General features: G+C 31.3%; 1 protein-coding gene across 1 annotated transcript in view; it reads right to left on the reverse strand.

The window, feature by feature from the left end:
• Positions 1 to 17,014, reverse strand: part of LOC140039997 (glutamyl aminopeptidase-like) — a 30,194-nt gene that overhangs the window by 10,831 nt on the left and 2,349 nt on the right. Inside the window, exons 2-12 of the mRNA XM_072085605.1 lie at positions 14,449 to 14,722; positions 11,201 to 11,321; positions 10,419 to 10,573; positions 10,024 to 10,137; positions 9,453 to 9,587; positions 5,946 to 6,080; positions 4,410 to 4,558; positions 3,996 to 4,075; positions 2,886 to 3,072; positions 2,141 to 2,288; positions 1,558 to 1,637 (exon numbers count right to left, since the gene is read on the reverse strand). Of these exons, the coding sequence (XP_071941706.1) occupies positions 1,558 to 1,637; positions 2,141 to 2,288; positions 2,886 to 3,072; positions 3,996 to 4,075; positions 4,410 to 4,558; positions 5,946 to 6,080; positions 9,453 to 9,587; positions 10,024 to 10,137; positions 10,419 to 10,573; positions 11,201 to 11,321; positions 14,449 to 14,722 (1,578 nt within the window). The remainder of the gene's footprint in view (positions 1 to 1,557; positions 1,638 to 2,140; positions 2,289 to 2,885; positions 3,073 to 3,995; positions 4,076 to 4,409; positions 4,559 to 5,945; positions 6,081 to 9,452; positions 9,588 to 10,023; positions 10,138 to 10,418; positions 10,574 to 11,200; positions 11,322 to 14,448; positions 14,723 to 17,014) is intronic.

The raw sequence follows: 17,014 nt of genomic DNA on the forward strand, positions 1-17,014 counted from the left end.
TGTGAGTCTATAAATACTATATCAGATGTAACAAGTTGAATTAAGGTTTAGTATGGCCAAAGAGTAAATGTATCTTACTTAGTAAGATGTGAGTCTACAAATACTATATCAGATGTAACAAGTTGAATTAAGGTTTAGTGAGGCCAAAGAGTAAATGTATCTTACTTAGTAAGATGTGAGTCTACAAATACTATATCAGATGTAACAAGTTGAATTAAGGTTTAGTGAGGCCAAGGAGTAAATGTATCTTACTTGGTAAGATGCGAGTCTACAAATACTATATCAGATGTAACAAGTTGAATTAAGGTTTAGTATGGCCAAAGAGTAAATGTATCTTACTTAGTAAGATGTGAGTCTACAAATACTATATCAGATGTAACAAGTTGAATTAAGGTTTAGTGTGGCCAAAGAGTAAATGTATCTTACTTGGTAAGATGTGAGTCTATAAATACTATATCAGATGTAACAAGTTGAATTAAGGTTTAGTATGGCCAAAGAGTAAATGTATCTTACTTAGTAAGATGTGAGTCTACAAATACTATATCAGATGTAACAAGTTGAATTAAGGTTTAGTGTGACCATGGAGTAAATGTATCTTACTTAGTAAGATGTGAGTCTACAAATACTATATCAGATGTAACAAGTTGAATTAAGGTTTAGTGTGGCCAAGGAGTAAATGTATCTTACTTGGTAAGATGCGAGTCTACAAATACTATATCAGATGTAACAAGTTGAATTAAGGTTTAGTGTGACCATGGAGTAAATGTATCTTACTTAGTAAGATGTGAGTCTACAAATACTATATCAGATGTAACAAGTTGAATTAAGGTTTAGTGTGACCATGGAGTAAATGTATCTTACTTAAGAAGATGTGAGTCTACAAATACTATATCAGATGTAACAAGTTGAATTAAGGTTTAGTGTGGCCAAAGAGTAAATGTATCTTACTTAGTAAGATGTGAGTCTACAAATACTATATCAGATGTAACAAGTTGAATTAAGGTTTAGTGTGGCCAAAGAGTAAATGTATCTTACTTAGTAAGATGTGAGTCTACAAATACTATATCAGATGTAACAAGTTGAATTAAGGTTTAGTATGGCCAAAGAGTAAATGTATCTTACTTAGTAAGATGTGAGTCTACAAATACTATATCAGATGTAACAAGTTGAATTAAAGTTGAGTGTGACCATGGAGTAAATGTATCTTACTTTGTAAGATGTGAGTCTACAAATACTATATCAGATGTAACAAGTTGAATTAAGGTTTAGTGTGGCCAAAGAGTAAATGTATCTTACTTAGTAAGATGTGAGTCTACAAATACTATATCAGATGTAACAAGTTGAATTAAAGTTTAGTGTGACCATGGAGTAAATGTATCTTACTTAGTAAGATGTGAGTCTACAAATACTATATCAGATGTAACAAGTTGAATTAAGGTTTAGTGTGGCCAAAGAGTAAATGTATCTTACTTAGTAAGATGTGAGTCTATAAATACTATATCAGATGTAACAAGTTGAATTAAAGTTTAGTGTGACCATGGAGTAAATGTATCTTACTTTGTAAGATGTGAGTCTTCTTTAGTTTCATTCCAGTTTAATTTATTTTTCCATGTTGTAAGTATCTGCCACATATATTTCTAAAAAACAAAATAAATTGATTATTTCCACTTTTGCATCAAATTTCCTGAGAATTAAATAAATTATCATTAGACAAACTTTTATTAATCATTGAAAGCCTAGATATATTTTTTCTTACAATTTTTCCCATTTTATAGTCCAAATTTCACATTATATTGTTAAAAGATTTCATGAATTTTCAACTTAAATAAAAAATATCTAAAGGACCATTAAAAAATATATAAATTTACAGGCATAGAGAAACCCTCAACTACCTGGTGATAATAGAAATTATAAGTATTTTATAAATGTTGAATTTTAAACAAATCTCATAAATGTAAAGCTCTGTCTACATTATCAAAAATTTTATAAAAAAGAGTGATGTGCCCAACTATACTTTATTTATTTATTTATTGCACAACCAACAGTGTAAATACCAATTACAGGATGAAAATATACATATACATTTTTGTTGTTGTGTAACATAGAATACATCAACAACACACAACCTGAACACACATACCCTGTATAGGTTATAGTCTCCAGTTTTCTGCAACATCACACCAATGTATCGGAATCTAGAAAGAAGCGTGGTTATGGGAACGTAATCTTCGTCTTTGGCAATGTAACTACCAAGGTTTAGTGTAATACTGTAGTCTAACATACCAGCTCTATAGGTAAAATGATAAATAAACAACTCATTATTTAGTAATGAGGTATGGTAATTTATACATTTTTGCTAAATAATTTTTTGTAATCTGTATTTTTCATTATTATAAAATTTCCAAAGTGCCTAAAACTTTTTATAAAGTTAATATGAAATCTACTAAAATAGTGGTACTCATTTATACTCCTTGTTCAATAAATATTGCCCAAAATGAAAGAAAAAGAAAAAATATGAAACAAGTTTAAAAACATTTGGATAATCAGCCACCTTCAATTAGAAAACACCTTCTTCATAATTTGAGAGTACCGTCAATATTTTGCTTTAACATATTTGTTATGGTATTTGAAAAAGTGCGAAACCTCCCTAAAGAGAGTGCAAAACCTCCCTAGCACGCAACGCAACTGACACAAGAACATGCCCTTCCAATAATTGTGTTTTCCCCATCTGCATAAACCAAACCTGCTTGTTATGTGCCAACGTTAGTTGCTGTAGTTTACTCTGTGTACTGTGAACTACGTATTCTTTTGCTTTTGTTGTTGTGTGTTTCCCGTAGCGATGTTTGCAGCAATGTTGCGTCATCGGTTAAAGAGAATGTACTTACCTAGCCAAGTAATGGGCATCATCTATAAGACTTGCTCTATCCGCTGGTGTAAACACGGTATGATCAGTCCACAACTGATCACTCAAACTGTTCCAGTTGTCATCATTGTAATTGACACGATAGAATCCAGCTTGCCCCAAATTTCCTTTAAACCATTTTACAGAGCTGGCAATTTCTATATTAGAGTCTGAAAATATCAAGTAAATTCTTTGAAGAGACTCTATTCTTTGAAGAGACTCTATTCTTTGAAGAGACTCTATTCTTTGAAGAGACTCTATTCTTTGAAGAGACTCTATTCTTTGAAGAGACTCTATTCTTTGAAGAGACTCTATTCCTAGAAGAGACTCTATTCCTTGAAGAGACTCTATTCTTTGAAGAGACTCTATTCTTTGAAGAGACTCTATTCTTTGAAGAGACTCTATTCTTTGAAGAGACTCTATTCTTTGAAGAGACTCTATTCTTTGAAGAGACTCTATTCTTTGAAGAGATTCTATTCTTTGAAGAGATTCTATTCTTTGAAGAGACTCTATTCTTTGAAGAGACTCTATTCTTTGAAGAGACTCTATTCTTTGAAGAGACTCTATTCTTTGAAGAGACTCTATTTTTTGAAGAGACTCTATTCTTTGAAGAGACTCTATTCTTTGAAGAGACTCTATTCTTTGAAGAGACTCTATTCTTTGAAGAGACTCTATTCTTTGAAGAGACTCTATTCTTTGAAGAGACTCTATTCTTTGCCTTTATTCATCCACAATTACAATGGTTAATAGCACCAAAAGAAGCGAGTGCTTGTCAGTTTGGATACCATTTACATGTACAGTACACACATACCAGACAACATTCATGAAACAAAAATATATGTACATAATATTGATTCATATTCACGAGGGGGCTTGTATTACAGCATATAATGTTTTGCCCTAAGTACCGCATTTGCAGGAACAAGTACTACCTCATATTTTGCATGATTCCCCAATTTGAATATGCCTTATTAGGATGTGATAGCACGTTGTACTAAAATGCATGTTTCTTAAGACATTGCTTACAGTTTTCAAATATATAGATTTTCATGGGCATTAAAAACAGAGTTTATCTAACAGTTTAAAACATTACCTTGATCATCATTTTGTATAACAGTGGAATATTCCTCGCCACTATCATCAGTGTACGTTAGAGGAATTACCCATAAGCTCCTGAAATTAAACATTATATTTTTTTTAAATATCACTAATTATTATGAGATGTAGCTCTACATACGAAGTATGCATAAATAAAAAATAAAATGCATTAATATTGATTAATAATTATTTAAAATTTAAAAAGAAATTATTTAATGCAATGTTAATGTATGTATTAATGATACTCAAAAAAATCTAAAAGGTACTTTAAGGTATGTTGAATTGTGTGCTGTAAGTTGTTTAAAAAACAATTTATATTAATGATAATGTTAAAGGTTTTTTTTAAAGGGGGGGGGGGGTGCAGTTAGGGGTGTGTTATAGGGAGGGGATGAGAGTGAGAGTGACCTACTTTTTCCCAGGTGTATAGCCATCCTTTAATAAAAATTGTTTTTGTGAAACGGTTATGTTCTTCTCGTTGTCTCGTGACATGTTAACCACTGGGTAACCTTGTTGTATCGTCCACGTATCCATCATTTTCTTCACTTCACCTCCATCATCCTGCAAGACAGAAATTATTACAAAATTAAAACAAAAGCAAAAGTCAAATTATTAAATATCAGTCACAAATGAAAGAAGTGGTTACACCATTGGATAGAAAATATTTTGACTCTGAAGACAGCATGCACAGAAGAACAGCATTAGTTTTCACCTCTGACCTTTCAAAAATAAAAATGTCAACCTTTTAAATAAAAATATCTCAGTTGTGACACACTGACATTTAAAAAGGTAATAATACTGTAAATAAAAATTATTGTGAATTTTGAAATTTTAAATTTTGAAAAACACAAACATTCTGTATTCACCTCATTAAAAACCCCACACAACAATATTTTATCATCACAATAGTTTATGAATAATGTAACATTAACAGTAAGGAATAATGATAATATTAATAATAATATAATCAATAAATATATAAAATAAAAGAATTGATTAAAACTGTCTCTGAAATCTATTCACATTATTATTTCTTGCGCAAAATTGTAACAAATACAGTAGTGTATATATATGACCATAATATCATGCTAGAGAATAATCCTGTCTTGCACTAATTTAGGTTAAAATCAACGACTTTGGTAAATTCATCCAATTCCAGTATTACTGTATTCCACCCCCTAAATGTTTGCCAAGTTGAAACACTGCCACTATACTCGGTAATAAACAGTGTATAACAAATATTGACATAAAATACTTTTTGTCTTGAGTGTATAATTTAACAGAAGATAAAAAGCAAAACAACAGTTCTTTTATTTATAAAATATACATCAAAATAAATAAAATTAAAGAGAAATTCTATAAAAAGAAATTTCATTACCTTTATTTAAATATGTATTTTCAATATTTAAATATGTATTTTCAATATTTAACTGATCATATTGTTTGTAAACCATATAATATCAAGCTAGTGACTATCAAAATGATGAATGACCTTTCATTTTTAATAATTTAGTGAATCTCATAGGAATTAGCGTGAGTATCAACAGCTGTTAGGCAAACTAATTAAAACAAGTCTGTTGCTTTTATTTTATACCATAATACTTTAATCCAAACAAGTACAACAACAATATATACTCCTATTTTAATACAAGTTCGTAATTAAACCTACACTATACCATTATCATATGGGTGTGTGTATAATCAGGGAAAAGTGTAATTTTATAATATTAATTTTTTTTAAATTTATGTGAATTTTACATATCCTGCTGTAAAAGCCAATAATAAGTTTGTGGTAACAAATAGTATTTATAGTCTCAAATCATTATCATAGCGGGATGGGCGCAGGGGGTGGTGGTATAGGCAGGAGGTGGTGTTGGGGTGCCACTCTGTACACACCAATGATGAATTGTAGAGACAACTTACTTCTTATCAATATTTAGTACTGTACCTGGTTTGATAACGCTTTCCATAAGTCATCACTATCAGCATTGCCATAAGCATGATTGTTTAGATATTGTTTAAGTCCGGTTAGAAACTTCTCTTTGCCCAGGTATGCCTGTAACATTCTAATTATACAGGCACCCTACATAAAAAAAAAAGAAACAATTATCAATTAAAGTACACCTGTTTATAAATAATAAATATAATATAATAATAAAGAAAAATAACGATAAAAAAGTAATGAGGTTTCAACTACATCATGGTGTCATTCAAAGCAATGTAAGTATTATGGTTTAATACAGTATAACATTTTTGCTTATATTATGTTTTTATGTTTATTTTATTTATCTTTTCCAAAAAGAAACTGTGCATGTCTTATTCATTTTACTTTATTTAAGTACATTTCAGTTATTTTAATTCTGTGAATCAAATAACATATTTAGTCATCTATTGAACATCAAATGAATACATTAATAATTGACTCAAAATCAGTTATTAATTGGGTTAGAAGCAGGTACACAAACCAAACCGTATCAAAATAGTTGTAGTAGATGATTGTCCTATCAAGGATATCACCGTTCACTCTACTTATTATTATCATAAATAGCAATAAAGCCATATGGCAGCTTAGGCTTTCATGCTGTCATCAGCAATATTTTATATTGCAACCTCAAAAAATAATAAGCCATTATTACTTTTTGATACTGTATCTAAGATGTAATATGTTGTAGTGTATTATTTTCAGTATCTACATCACCATTGATTTATACATTACTTTAAACAAATTTCTGAATCTATCTAGCAAATTATATTTCACTTTTATTCAAATATCAAAAATCAACCATAATTACAACTCGTGGCTAAGAATCAAATTGCGTGTAAATATACATGTCATAATAAAAATATATTTATATATATATACATATAACAAAGTATTTTAGTACTGACTCATACAGGATTTGAACCCTGGACTGTGGGATTGGAAGATGTGCATGTTTATTATCACATTATTCATCTTTACTTTAATATACAACATTTCTTTCTTCAATCATACTGAGCCTCATGACTTGGAAATTTAAGTAAGCACTCACACTAAGCCTCATTACTTAAAAGTTTAAATAAGCACTCACACTAAACCTTATTACTTTGAAGTTTAAGTAAGCACTCACACTAAGCCTCATACTTTGAGGTTTAAGTAAGCACTCACACTAAGCCTCATACTTTGAGGTTTAAGTAAGCACTCACACTAAGCCTCATACTTTGAGGTTTAAGTAAGCACTCACACTAAGCCTCATACTTTGAGGTTTAAGTAAGCACTCACACTAAGCCTCATACTTTGAGGTTTAAGTAAGGCGTCATCTACAAATTATTTCAGACCACAAATCAGCGTCCAGACGCGTTTTCTATTGTTTACCCAAAAACGCGTCTCAAAACCCGTCTGATTTGGCTGCGTCTAGACGCCAATATGCATGTTCGACTATGGCCCCGCCCCTATATACGGCTGACTGCACATTGTTATACAGTACTGTGTACTGGTGTTAAACGCGCTACATACAAGTGAATTCATTGAGAGCGTGATATTAAATTATTATTTACAACCGGCAGTAAGACAAACTAATCAGTACAGGTATACCCTTTAACCGCCGACAGAGTATACTGTAAAGCGCACATTTTCGTTCCTATTTATTCGCGACCTTTTATGTTTGCGATTTTATTTTTCTTGTGCTAAAGAGTGAATTTACCACATGCAAAAACGTTAAAGTTAACTTTTGGAACATGGAATCACTCAAACTATTGACCTACAGTACAGAAAGAAAATACTGCAACTTTACCTACGAAGTAGCTTCGTAGGCTACGTTGTTGGCTTCGAAGGTTCCATTGTTTGGCTTCGTAACCTCAATAAACAACTTTCAATGAGCTACGTTCTGAACTTCGTAGGGAGTTCGTAACCTAAATAAACAACCCTACGATGTTCTTAGTGAAGTAAGAAGGTGTGAAATTAATGTGTTAAATTTAACTGGCGGAGGACTAAGTTGTAAACATATAATATTTTTTAATCGTGATCGTTTCCTTCGTGCGTGTTTACCTAATCAACGGCGAATATAAATATAAATTTCCCACGATGTAAACGTAGAGACATGCGATCCAACACAGGTGAACCTCAACAAACAGGCCAACTAATAAACATATTATAGCGAATGTCCAGTCCATCCAGAATGATGCCGAGAAAAAAAGATCGTACACAATTCATTCTAAATATAGTATCAGAACGTTTTCAGTCGGCCGCTCAAAAAGACTGCCGACAGAAGACAGTAATAAATACAGACCTAGTTTTTTTTGTCACATGGCATGAAACGCGATACTCTGGCGGCTGCCGTCTGACGACGATAAAACAGTAATTAAGATCGTGTACCTGGATTTTGTGTCACATGACATGAAACATAATACTCTCTCTCTAGCTAGCTCTAAACTGCTCACATGTTTTTCCCCTCCAAATTCTGGTCGAGCCTTTTTCTTTACACATGTCGTAATCATTTTAAAAGGCCTATGTTAAATCTTAATATGGAATATATATTTATTTTTCATATCCTAGCCTAGGCGTCGTTGTTTTTTTAATTCGCTAACCCAAGGTAGGAGCGTTAAATAATTTATAGGCAACCTAGGCCTAGGCCTAGTATAGGCCGCCGAAACTAGGCTAGCCTAGACTTTCTTTCTTTCTGCCTGAGCTGAGGTCCACAGGCCCGATGTCGTCTCATCGGCGAATTTCCGTCCAAATTAGGATAACCTAGGCCTAGTCTCAGATTTGTTGGTTCTGTGAAATGATACCAATGTTGTTTCACCATACAAGCAATACAGACGGGTTTTAATCACTCAGACGCGTTTTCTATTGTTTTACCTACTAAACAGCGAAGACGGGTTTTAATCACACAGACGCGTCTTCGCCGCGATTGGGTAGCTCATGAATATTCATAATAGATCGTTAATGAGGTTCAGCATTGGACAGACGCGTCTGATGGGTTGCAAGTTTTCAGACGCGTCTCTGTGGTCTGAAATAATTTGTAGATGACGCCTAAGCACTCACACTAAGCCTCATTATACTTTGAGGTTTAAGTAAGCGCTCACACTAAGCCTCATTATACTTTGAGGTTTAAGTAAGCACTCACACTAAGCCTCAAACTTTGAGGTTTAAGTAAGCACTCACACTAAGCCTCATTATACTTTGAGGTTTAAGTAAGTGCTCACACTAAGCCTCATTATACTTTGAGGTTTAAGTAAGCACTCACACTAAGCCTCAAACTTTGAGGTTTAAGTAAGCACTCACACTAAGCCTCATTATACTTTGAGGTTTAAGTAAGCACTCACACTAAGCCTCATACTTTGAGGTTTAAGTAAGCACTCACACTAAGCCTCAAACTTTGAGGTTTAAGTAAGCACTCACACTAAGCCTCATTATACTTTGAGGTTTAAGTAAGCGCTCACACTAAGCCTGTTTTTCAGTAGTAACACTAATTACCTTATCATATGAAATAGCATCAAAGACAGCAGCAATTTGACTGGGTTCCTGTACATTCACCGATATTGGATGAGAGCTCTGTAAGCAGTCCATGGCCATCGCTGTATGAGTTGCATACAAAATAAACTGGTCCATCTGCAATTATAAAGACAGAAAATGCTCAAAATAAACACATCACTTATCATGATAAATAATGCATATAGAGACAGATAGCTTTTAAAGACTGCTAAAACCTTCTTTCACAATTATAACTTCTCTATAGAATTAATTTAACAAAAGTTCAAAATCCAAGTAACTAATGAAATTCTAAAATTTGAGGGATATCTGTTTATGATAAATGAAAAAACTGCCAAATTCATATTCGTGTTAGTAAATTGCATAGCAAGTGGTTTACACTACAGTATTGCCACCTTTAATAAGGATAATGAATGAATTCTCCTATGGTTATCCTTGGCAATTTTATAAAAAAAAATATTTCCTAGTTTCATAGTCTGAACAGGTGCTTAGAGTTTTCCCAAAACATTGTTGACTTGTCAGGTATGATTGAACCTAGAATGATGACTTTACAAACCATGTGCCAGTCTTTGTTCCAATTGTCAGTTCCAACATACTCAACATAGCTTGCAAATCCTTCATTTAACCAGAGATCATTCCACCATTTCATCGTCACTAAATTTCCAAACCACTGAAAGTTAATGTTAAAGAAAAACAGAATTGAGTGGTCATCATGTCACATTTAAAAGTTGTTTGGTCTCTGAATGTGTAAAAGTGATACTAATATCAAGGTGGTTAACAAGTTTGATTACCAATCCCAGGGTCTTGGGTTCAAGTCTTGACTCTGTCACTTTATAGCACCAGTCTCATGTGGAATTAATTTTACTTGACCCCAGTGTACAGGGCAACTCAGCACATGTCATGGATCAAACATAACAACACAGTACAAGCATAATTCTGATGTGAACCAACCTGATGAGCTAACTCATGTGTGACGACAATTGAGATCCTTTGCTGCTGCTGAAGTGTAGTGACATGTTCTTTATACAACACATCAACTTGTCTGTATGTTATCAGTCCCCAGTTCTCCATTGCCCCAGCCGCAAAATCAGGAATAGCTACCATATCTTGAAATAATTAAACAGTCATGTTGTATTGTTGTTTATGGATCATTGGGAGCATTATCCATCATCCAAAAAGGGGAGGGGGGGGGGGCAGAGAAATGGTAAAGGGGTCATGGAATATTTCCCCCTCCCTTTGAAATAACATTCATTTTCATTAAAAAAATTCTGTTATGTAATTTTATGTTTTTGTTTGTTCTTGTAGTTTTATTAAGAACATTTTTTTATTATGTACTTTGTTGTGACAATAAACACCGAAATGTTCTGAAGGCAAACACTGTAACTATCAACATTCATAAAAAGACTTTATATAGGTAAACACAACAAGGCACCTCCATGGCATAGTTCTCATGTAATGTGATTTAACATGATGTTGAATTATGTAAGTAGAGACATGCTTGGGGCCACAGCACCGCTAACAAAAATCACTTATCATAATATGTTATGGTGAAACGAATGACATCATTGTATTCTGCCATTGAACATGATGTAGGTCGTATACTGAATAACAATTCAACATCTACTCTTTAGCTCTGTCTACACTATCAAACTAGTTTGACAAAAAAATTGTGATATTCCCAAAAATGGTAGTGATATGACATCATCATGTCCATATATGGAGTGAATACATACCTTGTTTTGGTAATGGATAAGCAAAGCCGAAATAGTCTTCATAAAATTGTATTGTTTTGTTTAGAACTTCAAAAGCCAAATCCATTTCATCGATTTGTCTACCGGGAGCATGAACGCCAATCTGCAAAAATTATATTATTTTTTTCTAAGCAGACAAATAAATAAGAAATATTTGAGCATAGTTTTCTCCGCAATTAAAATATACTTAGGTATCGCATCTAAGAAACATAATATAATATAATATATATATATATATATTGTTATTGCACAATCTGTGCTTTCCTTTTTAAGAGTCAATTGACTTCTAGAAGCCACTACAACATACTCTAATGTACATACTCTAGTGCCATGAAGTTTTAAATAACATTATATTAACATTTATGATTTTCTTGTAAAACAATCTTCATACATCTCTGAATCTATATGTTTCACATTTTTTTTATATACTGTTAACATTGTTGGGATTTTTAAAAAGGGAATTGATCGGATGGATGGTTGAGGCTTATTTTTAGAAATGTCTTCAATCTGTTCCTATACCATAGCAATAATAAATACAGATATTTTTACAAATAATAATATATAAATTCAAAGGCAAATTACTGAAAAAATGACAATGCTGTGGGTATCAGTGGCTGCATCTCAATGGAGATACAAAAAAAAGAAAAAAGCTAAATCAAAACGATAAAGTAAAACAGCCAGAAAAATTAGCAGAGCTTTCAGACAACACTAGCCCTTCATCAGTGCAAACCATCAGACTTTTAAATGAAGCATAAATTGTGATCTTTTTATCTGTATTATTATTATGATGTTTTTTATATTTTAATGTTAAAGTGTTTTATATATTTTATAAATTAAATAAATTAATTTATATATTAAATTTTAATCTCCTGAATCCTATTCAATTTTAATACCTTGTCATTTTTACACCGTGTTTCATAACTTATATTTTTTTGTGCAATTATGTGTGTGTATATAATATATTTTATTGTATATCTATTCATTATTTTACTAATAATTGTCAATCTTCAAGAAGAATTTCTGTTGTTATTTTATGATGATGATGGACAAATAAAGCATTTCAGTATTCAGTATTCAGTAAACAAATAAAACACCTTACATATAGTGTTCTTAAATATGTTAATATTTTTTTTACCAAATGTTTTAAATATTTTTATATTCTATACTATGAAATAAATTCATATTTGAGGATGAAATGAAGTGAAATTAGAATATATATAATAATAATAATATATAATACACAACATTGTATTTTAGATTTCATTCCACAGATTGATTTGATTGTCATGGTCATTTAAAACAACCTGAAGCATGAACAAGGGGTCAGAGACCCGGCTTTTAAAATTTCAGATTCATAAAGTGTGAGTCACTGTGTTTCCGTCTTTGTACATCTTTGACAGCAAATTGGAATAAATAACCTTATGTCCTGGCAACTAGCCAACTTACACAATTTTATGCTAATATTGTAATAAAAGACAGAAATAATATTATGTAACTTTAAATTCCATATTTTGAATGTTAATGTTCATTCAACCAAGGGGCACAACCAAGTAAATCACTTTTATTAAATAAATCAAATGCTACATTATGTTTATTATATAGGTATATGTTCAATGTATTTGTATGTTACCCCTCCTGTTTATTGACAATTCTTTTTTTGCTGTTGGTTTGGGTTTTGAAATAAAACAAAAATAAACTTAAAGTATCAATTATTAACTATTAACTAATCTTTTGCATTGTATATTTAAAAATTCAGGGATTCATTTTAATAATATGCATGTTATGTGTACTATAAAGCATATCTAGGGTTGTACATAAGTTAAATTTTAGTACAGTAGCTGTTCTTATACAGAGTAGTACATTGTAGGTTATATAAAGTTCATTTTTGGTTAAAAGTAGCGGCTGATTGATAGACATGTAGTTTTTATAACGGTTGAATTATTATAAAGACGCATATATTACAGCAACAGCACAGATTGTATGTTACAAAATACATTCAGAGGACGAAAAAAAAGAAGAATGCTCTTGAATTTCATTAATAAAAATCAAAGCTGAATTTACATTTGATGTTTCATTATATATGTACTATATGTGCTATGTGCTATATGTGCTATATGTGCTATATGTATTATATGTACTATATGTGCTATATGTGCTATATGTGCTATATGTATTATATGTGCTATATGTGCTATATGTATTATATGTACTATATGTACTATATGTACTATATGTACTATATGTGCTATATGTACTATATGTACTATATGTGCTATATGTACTATATGTACTATGTGTACTATGTGTACTATATGTACTATGTACTATATGTACTATGTACTATATGTACTATGTACTATATGTACAATATGTACTATATGTACTATATGTACTATATGTACTATGTACTATATGTACTATATGTACTATATGTGCTATATGTATTATATGTGCTATATGTGCTATATGTGCTATATGTACTATTTGTACTATATGTACTATATGTACTATATGTACAGTACTATGTACTATGTACTATGTACTATATTTACTATATGTACTATGTACTATATGTACTATATGTACTATATGTACTATGTACTATATGTACTATGTACTATATGTACTATATGTACTATATGTACTATATGTACTATATGTGCTATATGTACTATATGTACTATATGTACTATATGTACTATTTGTACTATTTGTACTATATGTACTATGTACTATATGTACTATGTACTATGTACTATATGTACTATATGTACTATGTACTATATGTACTATATGTACTATATGTACTATGTACTATATGTTAGTACTATGTACTATATGTACTATATGTACTATATGTACTATGTACTATATGTGCTATATGTGCTATTTGTACCATGTGCTATATGTGCTACATGTGCTACATGTGCTACATGTGCTACATGTGCTACATGTGCTACATGTGCTACATGTGCTACATGTGCTACTTGTGCTACTTGTACTACTTGTACTACTTGTACTACTTGTACTATTTGTACTATTTGTACTATTTGTACTATATGTATGTTTTTTTTATTTCATAGAAATTCATAATTTTAAATAAGATTTATTGATAATACTGTATAGACTCTCAACCAATCAAAACAAAGAAACAGAAAAACAAATGTTACTTTAATAGATTAGAACACTGAAGAATTTTATACATAAATTATATTTAATTTTGAACCTACCTTTAAACCATCTCGTATAGTTGAGGTTTTATTTTCAAATTCTGAAACGACAAACGCAACTAAGTATGTGCTCATTTCGAACGATTTTTCAAAAACATCCATCTCTAAGTTGTCGCTAGAAGAAGTTGTGTTAACTAGAGGCATGTTGAATAACGTATGGTATTGCGGCTCTCGGACCATGTTTAACTTGAATGTGGCTTTGAATCCTGGTTCATCAAAACATGGGAATGCAGCGCGTGCGTCTGACGCCTCAAACTGCGTCGTAGCTATCGTTCTAATAAAAACAAATTCACAAAGTTTATTCCAAAATGGCAAATTATGATTTACTTTATTTCATTCATTCATTTTATTTACACAAAGAAAAATTCAAAGTATATTGACAAAATATGAATCAAATTAAAAGTAAAATGCCTTGTATCTGGAGAAACTCGAATAAACTCAGAAAAAAAGTTGTTATAAAAAAAATTTGGATCAATGATCATAGACAGAGACAAACGGAGGTTACAGACGGTACATACACTACGCAAGAGACACAATATGGACGAAGACAAGACAAACAAATAAATAAGGGTAAAAGAGGTGTTTCAAATAGGTCAAAATTTTGGGTGTAATATTAAGTTGGTTTGTATAATAGATATTTAGTCCAGTAAAAATATGGTTGAACCTAGAACAAATTGCAACAGAATTTTTTTTTTTTTTTATTTGGTTGATATGGTGAACATGAACATCATATCCAAAATTTACCAAAATCGGACATCGGGAAGTGGGTTAATTAGCATAAATTCAAAATGGCCGCCATTTGCTAAACCCAACCGCTAAGGAGATACAGGGCTTCAAAATGGTATAGTAAATAGCAGCCATTTTGAATTGATGCTAATTGACCCCCTTCTTGAAGTCTGATTTTGGTGAACTTAGGATATCATGTTCATTTCATTGTTAGAAAATTGTGTTCCTGCAGTTTCTACATTTTTTAGCATGGGATAATGCAATTTAAGCAGTTATAACATAATATATGACGTCACAACTACCTCATATTTACGTCATATGGCAATTTAAATATGCTAATTGGAAAGTTTAATATTACATTTATATCTACTCGTAATGAACTTGGGTGGTCTAAAACCAAGCGTTAAGGAGATATGGAGCTTCAAAATAGTATGATAAATAGCGGCCATTTTTAATGTATGCTAATTAACCCACTTCCTGACGTCCGATTTTAGTAAACTTTGGAAATAATGTTCATTTCAACAAGGAGAATGTCAAGAAACATGTTTTCTTGCAGTTCCTAAATTGTTCGCATAGTATAATGTCATTTAAACAGTTATAACATAATATATGACGTCACAACTACCATATGACGTCATAGGTACGTCATATGGGAATTTAAATATGCTAATTAGAATGTTTAATATCACATTTATATCTACTCGTAATGCACTTAGGTGGTCTAAATCCAACTGTTAGAGAGATATGAGGCTTCAAAATAGCAAATGGCGGCCATTTTGAATTTATGCTAATTAATTCACTTCCCGATGTCCGATTTTGGTAAACTTTGGATATGGTATTCATTTGAACCATATTTACCAGACAAAACAAACAAAAATTCTGTTGCAATTTGTTCTAGGTTCACCCTATTTTTGACTTATCTTTACTGGACTACAGTAATTAGGAATTTTTTGTATTTTGATTTAAATGTGATGAAACTGAGTTCTATTTGATAGCACAATTATATAACCAGGTTGACGACCTCCTTGATGTAACATACAAAATATAATTTGTTTTCATGAGGTTTAATAAAAAATGGTAATACTCAATTTAATTAATTTCAAAATCATAAATATAGAGTGTAATATGTGACACACAAATGGAGAGAAGAAACTACTAAAAAAAATTACAAAATAAAAATTCAATATTTTCCCTTTTTTTGGTTGATTTAGAGTGAACATACACTTAAGTTAATGTGATATCAGTAGTAGGAGCTTAATATTCATACAGTAGGTACAAATTAAGAGCGAGGAAAGCTAACAAACAAGGAAAGAAATGCTAGCCACCTTATCCACGTAAATTATTTGGCTTTTCCAAAGAAAGTTTGGTTTTCCCCAAAGTTTGGTTTTTCTAATACAATTACAGGGAATAGAAATTCTGATTTATTTACTGATGAAGGGTTCTAGCAGGGAGCAACAATGGTTACAGTAAAGCTCTGTCTATACTATTAAACTACCTGTAGTATGACAAAAAAAGTGTGATGTGCCCAAATAAGGTAGTGATATGCCCAAATATGATAGTGATATGTCCATATATGGGCACATCACATTTTTTGTCACATAAATATTAAACAGTGTAGAACCAAATCTTATTACAAAGTTTCCAATATTGTTCAGTCTATTACTTTATTTGGGTTAATTATTCACTCGATAGTAAAAAAACAAAGAAGAAGCTAATTACGCAAAAAATGATTTAATCTAATTTAAAGAACAAAGGAAAAATGATTTCAGCTACTGAACACGTCTAAGTTTACTTATGTCTTAGTTTTTAAATCACTATATGAATCATACGATGAAAAAAA

Source organism: Antedon mediterranea, chromosome 2 (assembly GCF_964355755.1).
Source record: "Antedon mediterranea chromosome 2, ecAntMedi1.1, whole genome shotgun sequence".
Taxonomy (NCBI): Eukaryota; Metazoa; Echinodermata; class Crinoidea; order Comatulida; family Antedonidae; genus Antedon; species Antedon mediterranea.